The sequence below is a fragment of the Egretta garzetta genome, unplaced genomic scaffold (genome assembly GCF_000687185.1).
Source record: "Egretta garzetta isolate BGI_Z169 unplaced genomic scaffold, ASM68718v1 scaffold891, whole genome shotgun sequence".
Classification (NCBI taxonomy): Eukaryota; Metazoa; Chordata; class Aves; order Pelecaniformes; family Ardeidae; genus Egretta; species Egretta garzetta.
This window is the reverse complement of record NW_009258689.1, coordinates 54,806-68,984: the sequence shown is the minus strand read 5'-3', so window position 1 is coordinate 68,984 and position 14,179 is coordinate 54,806. Positions and strand designations below refer to the sequence as shown.

Genomic DNA, 14,179 nt, shown 5'->3' with positions numbered 1-14,179 from the left:
GGGCAGCGAGGAAGCCGCCGGCCAGGCGTGCCGCTCCGCGCCGCACTCCCCGCTTCCCGCGCGCTGCTTTGGACAGCGCCGGTTCCCTTACCTTGTACTCCTCCATATCCACATCGTCGGGACCAATTTCTCTCAGCTTTGCTCGTGCTACCTTCATAATGCTAATTGACCTGCTCCGTGTAAGCAGAGACGGAGAAAATGAGAACAATGGCTGCTTCCAGACGAGAACAGCCTCGGCGCGGAATCCACGGCACAAACCTTTCATCGTAGCTGAGGTTTTTGTCCGCAAACTGCTCGAGAAGGGTCCGCTCCACCACCTGCTGGGGAGCGTTGTTTTGCAGGAAGTAAATGAGCACGTGCTGCAAGCGGGCGTCGTTCTGAGGGGTCGGGGTCTCTTTGGCAAGCAGGTAGAGCCGGGAGTACTCCTCGTGGAAGGCCTGCCAACGAAACACACGTACGCACTAACGCGCCCACTTCCCTGGGCGACACCTCCCCTCCGCTGCTCGGCTCTAGCCTAGCGGCGAACGGAAGCCCACGAGCGCCTGGAGCTACAAGCAAAAGGCATCCACACCAAGGCGAACCACGGGCGTGAAGCGTGCGGTTTCCCAACGCGCCGAGGCGTCCAACCGCCCTTCGGAGAGGGGGCACAGCGCTGCCTGCAGCAGTTTCAGCAAGTGCCCAGGTTGTAAAAACCAACTCTATGTGACCCTTCCATCGGCAGCAAGGTGCAAGAGCGCCTCGCCATTTCTATTCCTGTGGATTAACAGCCAGGGCGATTTCTGCCCTGCGGCACCTTTAGTTAAATCCAATTTTAGTTTAGTCTGCAGAACCTAACGCCAGCTTCGGTACCCGGCAGCGCTTACTCGTTCGGATCCCTCTGTTCAACGCATGCGTTTCTCGAGGACACGTTTTACAAGAGAGGTCACAGTAAGCGTGCGTGTTCAGGACCGAAACCCAAATAATTCGGTGCGTGCTGGTTTATTTTCTGACCGCCACGCTGAGGACCTAGACGAGAGATGCTGAAAGGCACGCAAAGGAAGTCTGCTGCTTATAATCCAGACCAAGAGAATCACCGGTGCTAAAGGGCTAAGCGAAATAGGGGAAAGTGAAAAAAACCCACAACAATCGTTGTTTCCCCTGAGGGGAGGGAGCTCTTACAGGCTCTAACAACTGTTTAGAACGGAAGGACCTGCTGGCACAGTCAGCGAGCCGAAAGAGAAATGCGGGGCAGAGCGCCGTTCGCTAAAGCCGCACGAATCGTGCCCTCCAGAGTCTGGCTCTGCCAGCACAGCACAGATTCTTCCCTCTGAAAACAGAAATCCATACTCGTGGGTGTAGCAAGCAAACAAGATACCTTAACAAGCCCTGCTTCAGACCCGTCTCGATCAAAGGTCTGGCGGGCTTTTGCAATAGCCAGGATGACACCTTGCATGGCCGGACTCAGCATCACCTACCACGGAAGCAGGAAAACAAACACAAACAGGAACGAGGAGAACGGTAACGGACAGGGAAAGAAGAGACAGCATGGTGAAGAAGGGAGCAAAATTTCATAAGATCTGGTTTACGAGGAATCGTACGAGCACGGGTGGAATGAGCCGCAGCTGTGATGTACTTGTACGCTGCTTACTCCATCCGTCACAGGCACTTGGCATGCAAGGGGTTTTGAGCACTCAACGGTCTAACGGCCGGTCACTGCAAGCCCCGAGTTTTTAAACTCAAGAGGCGAGAATATAAAGCACCCCAGCCGCATCCCCTCCGTGCCCCATGCAAGCTTCTCAAGCCACGCGTGCAGGAGCCTGACAGCAGAGCGTTTCGTTGTACCCACTTCATACAAGCCCACATTAAACGTTCTCAAGGGGCAACGGCCTCGGTGTTTATGTGAAATCCAACTGCACGTGCGACAAAGACTGAACTTCCAAAGCGCTGCTTGAGCACGGTTAAGTGGTCAGACTCAAAAAACCCAGCGGCTGTTAGGGGTTAGCGTTCTCCGAGGGAGGGGGCGGAACTCGCACTGAAGGGAGGGAAGAGGCTGCTAAATAAATTAATACCACGAGGATCAATTTTGGCACAGCTGTGCCAGACAGACGACTTAACGGATCAACGTGCAGATCTACGGATCGGGTGCTGTTACGGAGCTGCTTTTCTGATGGCTTTCAGAGAGGAAATTACGGCAAGATTTGGTCTGGCCGCCTGCACGCCCACGCTGGGCAGACGTACGTCGTGGACAGCACTGTTCCCATGACTGACTGCTGTCGTACCCCCTCTTCGGAAAGCTCAAAGCCAGCTAAGGACAAAGTTAGGGGCTCCCGATCGGCAGCGATTAACCCCTGCACCGGGATCTGTACCTCCTCATTATATCCGTCTGCATCGGATCTAACGGGAATCTTCCCCACACTGGGGATTTCCACTTCAGAGACCTGGGAGCTAGTTTGGGCAGCAGCCTCGGTTTCCTTAGCGTCCCGCGGTTGCTCTGCCTGATCTGTAAATGCTGTTTCTCCGGGCTGGGCCTTCCTTGGCTCTACCTCCTTGGGCTGTGGCCAATTAGAAAAAGAAGAAAAGGAGTAAGAAAAACCAAAGCAAACTACAGGAAAGCGAAAGGGGACAGAGTTAAAGGCGGCACAGCTACGGAGTAACGCAGGAACGGAGAGAGGAAGGTCTGTCAAGAGGAGTCATACAAAGGCAAGGGCGGGTTGCTCGCCGGGCCGGGGCTCAGCTCCTACCTCGCAGAGAGCTGCCTCGACGCCGTTCTTTTCGTAGGCGTCGGCGGTGTTTGCGATGGCCTTGGCCGTCTGCTCCTTGGCAATCATGGCGTGTTCAGAGGACAGAGAGCGCACGCTCTGCTCGCAGACCGAGGACCGATCTGTCAGGACAGAGGGGTGACAGTAGTGAGCACGAGCTGCAGGGCTTCTCCTCCTCTCCGGTTCTAAAACGTTTTGTCGCTTGTCCGCGCGGGATTACACAGCTGCTGCGTTCGTCCCTGGGGTGACGGCGTTTCGCCGCGAGCTCGTGCGTGCCCCTTTTCAGCGGGTACGGCACGCGTCATCGGGGCTGGCCAGGCCACGCTCTCCCCCCACGCCAGAGAGCAGCGCTTGAACGTTTTCTACTGGATGCTTATTATAACAAAACAAAACAAAAAATTCTGGAAGTGAAACAAGATCAGCCCAATTCGATTGAAGGACTGGAAACCAGCATTTCTGGTGACACGCCTGGAAGGCTGCGCAGGCAAGAAGCCAGCAGAAGAGCCTTTCGTATCGCCAGGGCAGAGCCTCCACCAGCTGCCTTTGCTACCCCGTCAACATCTTCCTCTGGATATCTAGAAATCCATGCAAGGCTCCAACACAGCCGTACTTTGGACCAGCTGGGCGTTACTGGTTTCAAGAGGGTTCGCAAGTTCAGACGTGGCGTTACCTGGTCCCGACTCAGAAGAGAGGTCCTGCGATTCAGAAGCAGGCGAAGGCTCCATCTGAGGAATCTTGCAAGACTGCTCCTCCTCCCACTCCTCTGCCTCCTGCTCGAGGCGCCAGTTGTCCTCCTGGATGTAGTGCCTCAGCTCCGGGGGCAAGGCTTCAACTTCCTTCTGAAACTGCCCAGCCTCCGAGCCATCACCCTCGTCTGGAAGAAACGCAGCAAGTAACGGACCACGCAGCAGCAGCAGGACACCGCCATTCGGAGACCAAACAGATAGGCAGCGTTACGGAAAGCCAGGATCAAACTGGCTGAGGGGTAAATGGGAGAGAGACCCAACTTCCTACTAGCTTTGTCATGTCAGGCGATGCATAAGCGAAAGTGCAAAAAACGACAAATCTACAGCGTTATCCCAAAGAAAAGCGGTTTTGTTCCACCACTGGATGGCATTTGTCACAGAGAAATTCCAGAAACAGCGCCTGCTGATGCAGGAGGTCAGAAATACATCCTTACTCAAGGGCTACCGTTGTGCCGAGCGTGGCATTTACCCTGCTGACAGCCAGAAGTTGCACGATTTGGCTGGAGACATCACGTCTGCGACGCTACATAGCACGTAAAGGTAGGGAACTGCACGGACTCCACAGCACGAGCGTCACGCTGGTATTTCGCAGCGCTTTTTAGATCTGCCTCGGTGTTCAGTTATAAAACAGCACAAACCCCAAGTGGCATCAGCTTGAGACAAATTGTCTGCACCAGATATTTCTTACGCACCCATTGTAAAAGCAAAGCGTCTTTAAAAAAAACCCCAAAATCGCAGTAAATGGGGGGGGACTCATGGGTTCATTTCAGAAACAGAACTGTCATAGGAAGAGAGACAAAGACCAACCTCCCGATCCTCATCAGCCAGATTTAGCAATGAACAGAGTGACAGTTCTCCATTGTTTCTGTCTATTTATTACATCAAAACGAACCACGCGTGAAATTATTAGGTTCTTCTACAGCTGCTTGCCATGTATAGTGCCACGTGCACGATCATTTCTGCACAGAACTATTTATACATTGGCACTGCAAACACACTTGCAAGTCAAAGCCACTGTGACCAGTAACTCACGCACTAGGGAAGGCTGCATAAAATAAGAGAGCGCCACGTTGAGGTTCAATGTAACCCTATCACTAAGAAACAAGCCAACGAGTCAGAAAGTGCGATAAAAACGGGAGAAAAAGGAGATGTTTCATGTGCCCTTCCGTAAGAAATGCTGCCCTATGAACTATAGAAGGAGCCAAGGTAAAGACGCCAGCAGATGCATGCTGGAAGGGGCAAATGGGGAGCTCGAGATTTTATACACATTAGTAATACAGAAAGTGCTGACCTAATCTCACCAGCACTGTCCTTTCTTCAGCTTTCAACCCTATCGGGGATTTAGAAAGGAAGCGAGTACAGAGCAAATGATTTCACTTCTACCTTGGGGGAAGTTTTTTGCGTTGTCCCAAGACAACGGTGCCAGAGAGAAGCTGAGGAGCGCAACGGCCACGCAGGCTAGAGAGACGAGAGAACACGCAAGCGTCTCGTTAAGCGGCGGCTTTGGCTCCCGTACCTGCAACGAAGCGGGACACCTTGTCGCTTATGTACATCAGGCAGTAGGCACTGGCGTTCTTCAAGCCTCCGAAAGAATCTCTCTCCAGTTCCTCCCACGACGACTCTGTCACTGAGATGTCGTTGTATTTCAGCCAGCTTTTTCGAGGCTGGTCGTATATGTAGGCCCAGTAGTGACCGGCGTTTGCTTGCCCTTCGTGTACCAAGACTGCGTGCAAACGATAGGGAACCTGCAAGTTCGCACGGACAGAGTTTTCAGATGTGCTTCCACTTAATTAATCTGCCGGACCTCTGTCCAAAAACTGCAAACACTTTCATAGCCGTAGCCCGGTACAAGCCTCTCGATTCAGACAGTACGTTTCCTAGCGAGCGAGGGCTGACTTTTAAGGGAAAAAGCAACAAGATTTTCCTAAAGAATCCTTTCCCCGCTTCATCATAATATTGGGATTTTTTAAAAACTCAGCGAAGCGGACAACTTAAACCGACAGCTACTCACAAAAACCAGTAGCAGCAACAGCAGTTTAACGTTTACCTGACCAAGCTGCATTTCCTACCTGCTGGAGGAGAGGGTCGCAGTAGATTTGCTCGATGGACAGGTTGATTCTGGTAATAGACTCCTTCAGATCTGCCAAGAACATGACGAATGAGAGAAATACGTAAAAAGGAATGACTATTCAGCAGGCTGTTCCGGCCCCTTTTGCTTCAAAAAACGCGAAGCCACGCAAGCAACTATCGAATACATTAACGCCAGGGCTGGCGCCTGCACGGGATCAGGTGCGGAGCAGGACGCATCCAGGGGAAGCACCAGAGGGGACGTCAGGCTGGCAGGCAACAGAAAAACCACAGAAACATATCGGGGGCCAACCTCGCACGTCTTGCTCAATCTCGTTTCTCCATCGCTGCAGACACGTCCGCACAAGGTGCAGCTCTTCCTCGGAAACCACATGAGGAGCTGGACATTCCGACGTTTCGGCTGCCGAACCGGACGGCTGGAGCGGCGCTCTCCGTTTTTGCTGCGGTGAGGGATTTGCCAGAAAGCAAGCTGCGTCTTCCACCCCAGCGTCCTTCCCTTCTAGCATGCTGCGAAGCAAAATCCAGGAGTCAGGGGTCAGGTTTTTCAACCTTCCTCTTGTTTTTTCTCTTTTCGGAGAACAGGAGGGAATAAACCCAACAAAAATTGCTCCAGAGCCAGAGCAGGATTTCCCTTCCAGGATGGTACAGAAGGTAAAGAGATCAAGTAGATTGAAACGTCCCTTAACAGACCTAACTACAATATAGGACGAATAAAAGCTAAAACTCTTACAGAACTCTGGAAGCACAGATCCACAAGGAGGATTCTAAAAATTCCTTCCCTTACTACTAAGGAACTCATGTATTGGCTCAGCTTAATTTAAAATGTAAACCAACCATGCTGGCCAGGTTTGTAATAATCCGATATCGCAGTAATTTACCAGTCGATGAAGCAAAAAAATTAGTAGCCTAACCAAAAAGAGCGCATAATTTAACTCGGGATTGCTGCCTAGACAAGGAACGTGGTGATGCTTTTGGAAAAGGAAAAGGAACAGCCCGGATGCAGTGTCGTATTTACACAAACAGAACCAAGTTCCGAGCAAAGCAGCCGCTGACTGCTCGCGCAGGCATTCCCCCATTACAGCATCACGCTCACGAGTGCTGGGCTAAATAATCCGCTTTTAGAACCATGGAATCATCGTTTAGTTTGGAACAGACCTTTAAGATCATCAAGTCCAACTGCTAACCTAGCGCTGCCAAGGCCACCGCTAAACCCTGTCCCTCAGCACCGCCTCCGCCCGGCTGTTAAATCCCCCCAGGGGCGGGGACTGGACCCCTTCCCCAGGCAGCCCCTTCCAGCGCCTCCAGGCTGAACCCCCCCAGCCGCTCCCCAGCAGCCTGGGGCTCCAGACCCCTCCCCAGCTCCGCTGCCCTTCTCTGGGCACGCTCCGGCCCCTCCATGTCTTTCTTGTAGCGAGGGGCCCAAATTTTAGAACGCACATCAGGAGCATTTAGGTGAAAGGCAAAGTGTTCTCCTACAAATGACTCGTATTTCTGTTTACTAACCCATTCGGCTGTGACAGTGCGTCCAGAACACGAGGCTCGGCTTGGGGCTGCAGGAGTGCTGTCTGAGAGCCCTGAGCAGGAGCAACAACTGCAGCTGGCTTCGTAGCGATGAATTCGAGAACGTACTGGAGCATGTCGGGCAGTGGAAAGCGGGCTGGGCCGGAGCCGTATTTCATGTACCTACGGAAAAAAGCAAGACGTTGCATGAGCAAAGGAACGCGACTGTTTGGTTAAACCCAAGGGACAACAGAAGAGCAACCAGGAAGAAAACTTCCCGAGCGGGACTGGAGAGCTGAACCAGCAAAGGAAGGAAAGGACAAACCCAGGTGAGGCACAGGGACGGGCTCACCACCTCCCAGCGGCAGACCTGGAAAGCCTCGGGGCTGCGGGGCCAGCCGAAACACCGGTGTGCTGTCAGCACCGCGTCAGTCACGAAACCAAACCGGCTGCCGTGGAGACAATTAACTCCATCCCAGCTACGCGCGGGCCCAAACCTAAACCGTCTTCGTGACGCCCACCACCGGAACCTCACCGCGCAGACACCACCAGGGCTACGGCGACACAGCGCACCCCCCTGCCTGCCACTTGTCCACAGAACTGCCACGTTAAGAACAAAAACCGTAAGCGCGTTTAATGCTGGATAAAAGGACTTTTACACAAAGCACCTGGGAAACGCAATCTTTTGGTTGTCCGCAAACCGGACCTTTGCTGTCGACATCCTTCCTTCCCCAATAAGTATAATATGCCAAAAATAATGCCAAAATACATAAATATAATACGCCAAAAATAATGCCAAAATACATAAATATAATATGCCAAAAATAATGCCAAAATATATAAATGTAATATGCCAAAAATAATGCCAAATCCTAAGCTGGAGGGGACCTCTGATAGGAAAAATAACGCAGCTCTTTTTTAACGTATCGCTGGGCTTCCTCGCTGGAACGTGCCCACATAGCTGGCGGTGACGACTGTACTGTTTAAGGAATTTATTCTTGTAATGGCCTCAGTAATAGTCAGAAACCGCCAAAGCCGCGGTTTTTTGAAAAGACGCTGCCTCCCTTCGCGCTTCTCAGAACAAACCCGGTTCTGTTTGCCCTTCCTCTACAAGCTCCTCTTCTAATGGAAGGCTCGCCTGAAGGGAAGCACTTGCACGCTCCCAAGGGCACAAAAATAAAGCCAGCGGACGGCTTACCTTTCCAGTTTCTGCTGCAGAATCACCATTTGCTCCTTCAATCTCTTCATTTCTTCTCTCTTCATCTGAATAAGCTCTTTGCTGCAGTAGAGGTACCTGAACAGGGAAATACAGAGCCCCGCCACGTGAGATCCCTTTACTTTTCACACCCACAATCTCCCACAAACATTTTAGACTCCTTCCTTGCTCGCCCATCCAACCTTTCTCATTTCTTTAAGCGCCATAACGCAATAGCTGTAAGTGTACCCCAGAACAACTCACCTGTCCATATAAATAGTCTGGGGGAACTCTAGCTTGGTGTGAATCTTCTCCGGCTGTCCCAGCGACTGATTGAACTCAAATCGGGAGAGTTCAAAGGTCAGCACCGGTGGGAGTTTGGTAAACCAGCGCTGTAACAGAAGCAGAAACGCCCCCAAAGGGACTCGTTTGAAGAGGACTGCTGAACGGCACGGTTCAGACCGCCCCTAAATGATTTTAGGCTGGTCCTAAGCGTCTGGTTGCCTTTAGGTACCCATGTAGTACACACCGAGTTCACGGAGTGACTAGTCAGAAAGCCAAATCTTATGAGATTCAAATCTCCGCTTCACGTCTTTGCCGTGAAAAAACCTCACGATAGCTTTCAGCAAGTGACTTTTCACTGCCCGATGCAGCCAGCTTGACGGATCGTTAGCGAGTCCAGCACTGAATTTTACAAAATTAGCAGGCGCTACACAAACTCTGGCTGTCAGCGGAGAGCCTCCAAGAGAGCTCTCGTCTAGCGCAGATCACATGCAACGATGAAGAACAAAACAGAAGTCCTGAAGCAGCGCCCGACCCCTCATCCTCGCTCGGTCTATTTACCAACGGTAAGTTTAGGAGGCTCGGGAAGAACCCCGCTGTCTGTGCGTTTCGCGCTCTTTCAGAGAGCCACGCTGCAAGAAGAACTCTCCGTTGAATTTACACTTCCTCTCCCTCTTCCCAGGTTCCCAAACGCTTCCAGCAGCCGCTGCCAGAAGGGCCCTTCACCTACCTTAGCAGGGCAGCACCCAGGCAACGCTGCCTGCTGGGCTCGGGATGAGCACGCTAAGCTCATTGTCCTCTGCGGGGTTCGTGCCAGACGTCCTGCCGCAGTAAGTCTGTCCCACACCAAAGTGCAACGGCACATTGGTAGATCTAAAATATTTACAATGAGGGGGTATTTTTTTTTTTTTTAATTATTTTTAGAAAACTTTGGAGGGTAGCAGAGGTTTTGGGGAAGCAGCCCAACCTCCAGAGCACCTAACACCAGGAGGAATGACTTACACAGCTATTAGCCAGGAGAAATGCGAGTTCTCGTTAACCCCACTGATGCTTTGAGCTTCAGGACACTCACCTACGTTCCCAAAAGACAAAATGCACCTTATTCTCTATGTCCCCTATCATGCAGTCCTCTAGCCACGACACCCTAGGAAGTGAAATTAAGATGCAGAGTTTTTCCAGTCAGATGTCTTAAAAATACAGCCAGAGCCTTCTCCTTCTATCCACACAGACCGAGAACGATTAGAACACCTCTGCGATTAGTCCAGCTTCCCTTCTCTTTGGGAAGAGGATCTGGAGGAACTAAACAGCCCGGATTGAGGAGAACCTCCCGCTTCGCTCCGACGCCCCTGTCTCTGGCGCCAGCCTGCCTCTGCTGGAGGCGCGCGTGGACAGCGTGGGGCAGGGCCTAGGAAAGCCAGGAGCAAACGCTCGGGTCCAGAGTCAGACAGGGCTCACCCGCCCGAGACTTCGTTTCTCCTGTGCTGGTTTAAACCACGTTTCTCACAGAACCGAAACACCTTTCCCTGCCCTCCTTACACCTTTGCAAATCTCTTAACGTTAGTTCCCAGCCTTTCTCTAAGCCAGCTTCTCAGCTGCTCCGACATGCGTAGGATGTACGCCTTTGCTTTCTACCTCCGCGACTAAGTATTTTACAATTGGTTTGTGATTTGCAAGATTTAAAAAAAAAAAAAAAGGAAAAATAAAAAGGAAAAAAAAGGAAAAAGAAAAAAAAGAGAAAAAAGGGGGAAAAAAAAAAAAGAGAGACAAAAAATCAGCACAGTCAGAAGGTAAGAGTGAACATGAGAAGAAAGAAAACACACACTGTAATAGGGAGAAAGATACAAATTCCAAATGGCATACCATGGAGTTAAGCACTGTACTTTTACCCTCCGAAAATATGGAGGCAGTGGTTCTCCCCCTACTCAGGTACAGGTAGGCTTCAACAGAAAGAGAGAGACTTTATCACACTTGCATCAGAAGCAGATGTTCACCTTTTAATTAAAACAAACTCCTCGAAGTGGTTATATAGGACATCACATCTTTACAAATGCGCAACGATTTAGTATCTCACCGGGTAACACTAACACACGTCTATGCGAGATTCCAGGCATCCAGAAAATATTTTGTATTCAGTTCTTAGGGAACGTTTGCCGTTGCCATTTAAAGTTATCAGAATATACCGAGACGCCCCTGCGCTACGTGCGTGTCGCGTTTTTCTGCGGCAGGCCCCCAAAAGCTCGAAAGCAAAAGGTAAGACTAACCTCCTGTCCGTACGTCACTGACCGAGAAGCCGTCGCCTCATCCATCTCTCCCTCCACCATGGCTCCCTCCAAGCACTCGTTCAAGTTTCGATAACCGTTTACCTGGAGGGGATACTGACCAAAGGCTTCGATCTTGGAAAAAGTGTTGCCTGGATGACGGAAACGACACAGAACCCGTGAACTAACTTAAGAGAACGACAACCTCTGCTTAGCTCAAGAGTTTGTTGCCAGCGCGTTAGAGGCGCTATGGCAAGCGCCGAACGGCGCGCAGCTCTCTGCAGACACGTCTGCCGGGGTCAGCCTCCCGATAAACAACGGCTGCCGTACGCCTGAGCGCCTGCGAGAACGTCATGTTTCCACAAGACAGACTTTACGAGCGTTACGGACAATTTTACCACCGAGAGGAGTATTTGCAAGTTTAAAGAACTAGGCAAGTTCGTCAGGAACGTGCAAGGAAATCCTGTGCCAGCACTGCTAGAAATCAAAACACTCAAGGGCATGACAATGTGAATCCACCAAAGCCTTCACTCACCCTCATGGACACCCTCCGTCAAGAAAGTCCCGTAGAAAAGTTGTACCATTGGGTTTTCAGTTTTGTCCCCCGGACTCCTGTTTCAGAAAGGAAAAGCACGCGCTCAGGCTGCAAAAAAGCCCCAAGTCAGAAGCCAAGCTTTTGCCTGGGAATCTTCCTACGGTCAAACGCAACGTTTCCTGTCCAGGCACAAAATACAGAGGATGCTTCTCATCTGCTTCCATAGCCAAAAGCGCATTACAGCACTTAACCGGCAAGAAGAAGAAAGGCACTACCTTTTGAAATGCAGTTCCAAAACCCCAGGCCTTTCATACAGGCCAGTTCTGTTGAGTTCCCCTAACGAGCTTATCTATTCTGCAGGCCACGCTGGCACTGAATAAAGCCCTATGCTTACGGACAGAAAATGTACATACTTGCAAGCGTATTTGAGCTTGAGGAGCGTCATCCTCAGTAAACAAAACGCCTCTCTCTCGTTCACTCAAAATGTTCACGTAAAGCCCTCTGGGTTACTAAGGCGCTGCGTTTGAAATCTCTTTCTCCTCGGTGTCGGGTCAAACCCCCGAGATCACAGAAAACTCACTTGACATTCACAGCGAGCTGGAACGCATCCTCCAGCCAGTCCAGTAGCTTGTGTGTAAATTCACTCACATCTTGCTAGAAGAGAGACAAAAGCACAGAGTCAAGCGGAATGCCAACCGGAAAGCAAGCGTCTTCGCGGTCTACTGCTTCCACCAACCTACTGGAACGCAGCCCGGCCGGTACTGCTGCACCTACCCAGCCGAAGGAAGCGCGAACCCGAAGCGCTGTGCTGATTTAGAGCGATAATGAACGCGCTGCTCCTCCGAAAACTAGATCGGAGGAAATTACTGTGATCGCTACCCAACTACCCAGATGGCAGCGGGTAGAGCGCCGTTACGCTGGCTGTTTAATTAGCAAGCACGTACATTTCGCCTAAACGACACAGGGACAGCTGCTTGTCAGTTGACAAACATGGGAAGAGGCCTCTGGAAGTAATAGCGGGATGAAGCGAAATAGGATTGCCGTGGCTGCGAGAGCTGTTTTGAAGAAAGCAAAAGGCTTTTTAACGTGGTTTTACCTGCTGTTCTTCAGCGGATCTAAATGCATCCCTCAAGAGTTCCAGCGCCGCAGAAGGGTCTACAAACTTACGACGTGTCCCCAGCATTAACGCAAACAGACACTGGAGTTCTTGCATGAACGCAATGTTTCTTTTTCCCTGCATTGCAAAAAGAGGAGAAGCCAAACCCTTCCTGCAGCTCGGAAAAAGGAGCATCTTAAAACAAACGGCTTAGGGAGTAGGACACGCGCGTGCCTCGGGAGGTACGCCAACCACCAAGGAGAGAGGCCACGTTAAAAAGGACAAAAGCAGAAAGACACGTGGTGCCATTTCGCAGAAGCAACCTGGCCTCCCGATGGATGCACGGGAGAAAAAAAATGAACCTAACCAAACCCACCTCTAGAGCAAAGCGCCACAAGTAATAATTGCTAGAACAGAAGGCAAAACCCAGTGAATTCGGGAATTTATTCCGTCTGCACTTTGGGGTTTTTAGAATATCAGGACCGCACGTGAAAGCAAGGAAGGCAAAGCCTCTTAGATGGCGGTGGCCACAAGCTGGAAGGGTACACCAAGGAAGGATGATTCCATGTACGCCTTTTCTCTAACTATTTTCTGAGCCCCTCCTGCTGACCGCCCCCAGAAGGTGCCGGGGCTAGAGGGACCTTCAGACCAGCTCAGACACCGGCTCTTCTGCGGTGCGTGCAGGCAAACGAACCGTCTGGAGCTCACAAAGATGATTTACAGGACAAATTCCTCCCTGTGTCACTGTTACAAAGAAGCTCTCGAGGAAAGCTTGACGAGAAGCACCTGATCTTTTTCGACAGTGACTCTGCCTTTGAAAAGTATTCCCCAAAACAGTCTTCAGTGCAGCCCGACAGTTTGAAAGCCTCTAACCTAGGACCAGGAGTCTCAGATGGCCCCAAGTTAGATCTGCTTAGAGGAGGAGCAGACCAGTAAACCACAGGAGAGGGAAACGTCACAGCGTTACCCGGCGAAAACTTACAGTGCGACTACGACAACTTTCAAGCACATTTTGCGGGAGGGAGTACCCAAGGACCAGCCTCCGAAATTCCGGCAACTGAAACAGCGACTGAAAGGAAAGGAGAGGGGAAGAGCAGTCAGCGTCTGCGGGGACTTGCCTCGCCGCGAGTCCATGCCCCGTTGTCACTCTTTTACGCGACAGCGCTTCTGTTAACCTCCGAGTCTTCGGTGGCCCTGCGTCACTAAATAAACGCAGTCGGTGTGCCGGACCGGCACGTTCGCGCCCATCGAAGAACAGCACCTCACCCTGCCATCTCTAGGGTACGTACAACCGTTCTGGGGAAGAGTATTCTGTTCTGCATAGGCGAGCTTAGAGGAAGCATCTGGGACCAAGCCACAGCGAGAAAGGAGCCATCTGAAGCTTTCCCACTTCCCTCCAAGCTGCAGACATACGGCTGATTAACGTCTGTCTGCTAGTTAGAAGAGACAAATCTGCTCAGTCCCACTTATTGCTGTCTCTTCTTGTTTAGGTTATCACTAATAACGCATGCTGCCTAGTCGCTTATTCGTTCAGGCATCTATGCCGTTAACTGGAATACGATACACCGTGTCTTCTGGAGCCAGCAACAACTGCAGTAAAATTAAATTTTCAGTTCACTTTGCCAGTCAAGCTTCTGTCACTCAGGAAGCGTTTGGACACCACTGCACCAACCCCCCCCACATACGTACACGCAGATTATACGTATCTGTACCTATTTTTAAGCGGAGCCTGTTCAACCGC

General features: G+C 51.2%; 1 protein-coding gene across 1 annotated transcript in view; it reads right to left on the bottom strand.

Moving 5' to 3' along the window:
- Positions 1-14,179, bottom strand: part of USP28 (ubiquitin specific peptidase 28) — an 18,703-nt gene that overhangs the window by 411 nt on the left and 4,113 nt on the right. The window contains exons 5-19 of the mRNA XM_035888741.1: positions 13,421-13,507; positions 12,439-12,576; positions 11,923-11,996; positions 11,343-11,419; positions 10,811-10,959; positions 8,532-8,659; positions 8,271-8,366; positions 7,076-7,255; positions 5,865-6,079; positions 5,554-5,624; positions 5,001-5,229; positions 3,409-3,612; positions 2,721-2,860; positions 259-437; positions 92-170 (exon numbers count right to left, since the gene is read on the bottom strand). Coding sequence (XP_035744634.1) covers positions 92-170; positions 259-437; positions 2,721-2,860; positions 3,409-3,612; positions 5,001-5,229; positions 5,554-5,624; positions 5,865-6,079; positions 7,076-7,255; positions 8,271-8,366; positions 8,532-8,659; positions 10,811-10,959; positions 11,343-11,419; positions 11,923-11,996; positions 12,439-12,576; positions 13,421-13,507 — 2,046 coding nt within the window. The remainder of the gene's footprint in view (positions 1-91; positions 171-258; positions 438-2,720; positions 2,861-3,408; positions 3,613-5,000; positions 5,230-5,553; positions 5,625-5,864; positions 6,080-7,075; positions 7,256-8,270; positions 8,367-8,531; positions 8,660-10,810; positions 10,960-11,342; positions 11,420-11,922; positions 11,997-12,438; positions 12,577-13,420; positions 13,508-14,179) is intronic.